Genomic DNA, 1902 nt, shown 5'->3' with positions numbered 1-1902 from the left:
TATATATATATTTTATTTTATTTTTTTTGTGCGGTTCAAGTTTCAGGGTTTCTGCCGATGCAAAGTTTCGGTTTGAAAGCTGTGAGCCGTTTCATGCAGGAGGAACCTGCAGAAAGCTGCAGGAAGGTTCAGTTCAGAGGAGACCAGCTTTGTTTTGGTCTGGATGTGTGGCAGAACACCGACACCTGAGGGCACCACACCCATACTGAAGCAGGGCAGCGGCAGAATCATGCTGTGGGGAGGCTTTTCTTTAGCAGGAGCAAGACGCTCATGAGAGCTGAAGGAAATGGAGCTGAATGTGGGACAGAAGGCCTGTTAATCCGTTCATTAATGTGAAGATTAATCTGTTAAACTTCAGAGTAAAAGCGTTTGAGCAGAAACTCACATCCTGAAACACTGAGAGTGAAATCCTGGTAGGACACTGAGGATTCTCCCAAACCACATCTGTACCGACCCGAGTCAGACTCAGTCAGGCCTGAGATCTTCACGTAGAAGCTGTAAATGTTTGGTCCATGAACTTTGACATATTCAATGCCGTATCGTCCGTTTTCAGCTGAATTCTTTGTGGTTTCTATCAGAACGTTTCCTTCCTCACAGTTTTCCCTGCAGAAGATCTTCCTGCTTCCAGAGAAAGAAGAGCCACAATGTCCTGAGAAATCTTCTCCTGCTGATCCAGTAAACTGGTTCACTGCAGCAGGAATGCTGGAGATCTGCAGAGCTGCAGAGAAAAACAAGATCAGTGTCTGCTGAGAGAAACCACAAGATCTGCTTCAATTACCCATGAACTCTGACCAACTCAGAGTTTCCATCATAACACTTTTATAAACAAACTACACATTAAATCTGTATTTTTCATGTACAGGGAATCCTACAATTATCCAGCTGTCATATTCAGATTAAACTTTTTTCATAGTGAAAATATTTTTTCTACATTTTAATAAAGAAATGTTTAAAACTTGTCAAAAATCAGAAGGAAATATTACAGCAACCAAACCTTTCTTATCACAGCTGTGCAGCTTTTTCATGTTTCCTTTGATATTTTGATGGTTTATTTGATGAGATCAAAGGTTTCAGTCGTCTTTACAACACAGAGCCACTAATGTTACCTGAGCTTTTGAAAAATGATGTTAGAATTTTTAATAAGCATTTATTGTTAATACATATCTTTTTGGAAGAGTCCACTATGTGTAATGAAGGCATCAATAAACAGCCTGAATAATAACTTTCAAAAAGAGCCTGGATACATTTTCTTCTGTTTGAGGAAAAGGATTTAAAATACAAGCTGATAAAACTTTTATTCTCATCAGGTTCTGGTTTGAGTCGCTCCAAAACATAAATATTACCTCCAGTCAGAACAAAGATGGCGGTCAACTGAAAAGATTTTAAATTGTTGGAATAATTATGAGTTTAACTCAGCATGAGTGTCTTGATGAAACTTTTGTTCTCTGTCTGCAGAAAACCAGCAACCAGTTGGTGTCGGAGTGAGAAACCAGTGTGACCAGCTTCCTCTTTCCATCACCAGAGGTCAGTCTTTAGATGGAGACGTTCTGCGGAGGAACAAAACTTTCCATCCCCAACCGCAACAACATGAGAAAAAAAGAAAACATGGCTCAGATTTAGAGTCGATAGGACTCTAAAAATCATTAAGATCTAAAATTTAAACTTGAATTACATTTGCCCTTATGATTTTGTGTTTTTATGATAATCTGGGGTATTTTATTTTATAAAACAATAATTCAACAGACCTAAAACTGAATATAGAGTTATTAAAAGGGGTGTTGTGTCTTTTGAAAAGGCAGTTTTTAAACAAATAAATAACTTCTAACAATAATGAATCACTTTGACTCCTTCCAGTCTAGTTTTCGTGCTCACCACAGCACAGAGACGGCCTAGTCAAAGTGT

General features: G+C 38.4%; 2 protein-coding genes and 1 long non-coding RNA gene across 5 annotated transcripts in view; 2 read left to right on the top strand and 1 right to left on the bottom strand.

The window, feature by feature from the left end:
• LOC106942178 (uncharacterized) overlaps nucleotides 1–681 on the top strand; it is a 7082-nt gene extending 6401 nt beyond the window's left edge. For both annotated transcript variants that reach the window (XR_001423568.1, XR_001423569.1), the window contains exon 3: nucleotides 598–681. This is a non-coding gene — a long non-coding RNA (uncharacterized LOC106942178). The remainder of the gene's footprint in view (nucleotides 1–597) is intronic.
• LOC106942172 (uncharacterized) overlaps nucleotides 1–1902 on the top strand; it is a 52887-nt gene that overhangs the window by 12910 nt on the left and 38075 nt on the right. The window lies entirely within an intron of this gene.
• LOC106942174 (uncharacterized) overlaps nucleotides 1–1902 on the bottom strand; it is a 14051-nt gene that overhangs the window by 6269 nt on the left and 5880 nt on the right. For both annotated transcript variants that reach the window (XM_015025378.1, XM_015025379.1), the window contains exon 2: nucleotides 386–718. In XM_015025378.1, the coding sequence (XP_014880864.1) occupies nucleotides 386–718 (333 nt within the window). The remainder of the gene's footprint in view (nucleotides 1–385; nucleotides 719–1902) is intronic.

Source organism: Poecilia latipinna, unplaced genomic scaffold (assembly GCF_001443285.1).
Source record: "Poecilia latipinna isolate Pla-1442-1.1 unplaced genomic scaffold, P_latipinna-1.0 Scaffold4087, whole genome shotgun sequence".
In the NCBI taxonomy this organism is placed as follows: domain Eukaryota; kingdom Metazoa; phylum Chordata; class Actinopteri; order Cyprinodontiformes; family Poeciliidae; genus Poecilia; species Poecilia latipinna.
Note: the sequence above shows the minus strand (reverse complement) of the source record. Positions and strands in the feature narration are given on the sequence as shown.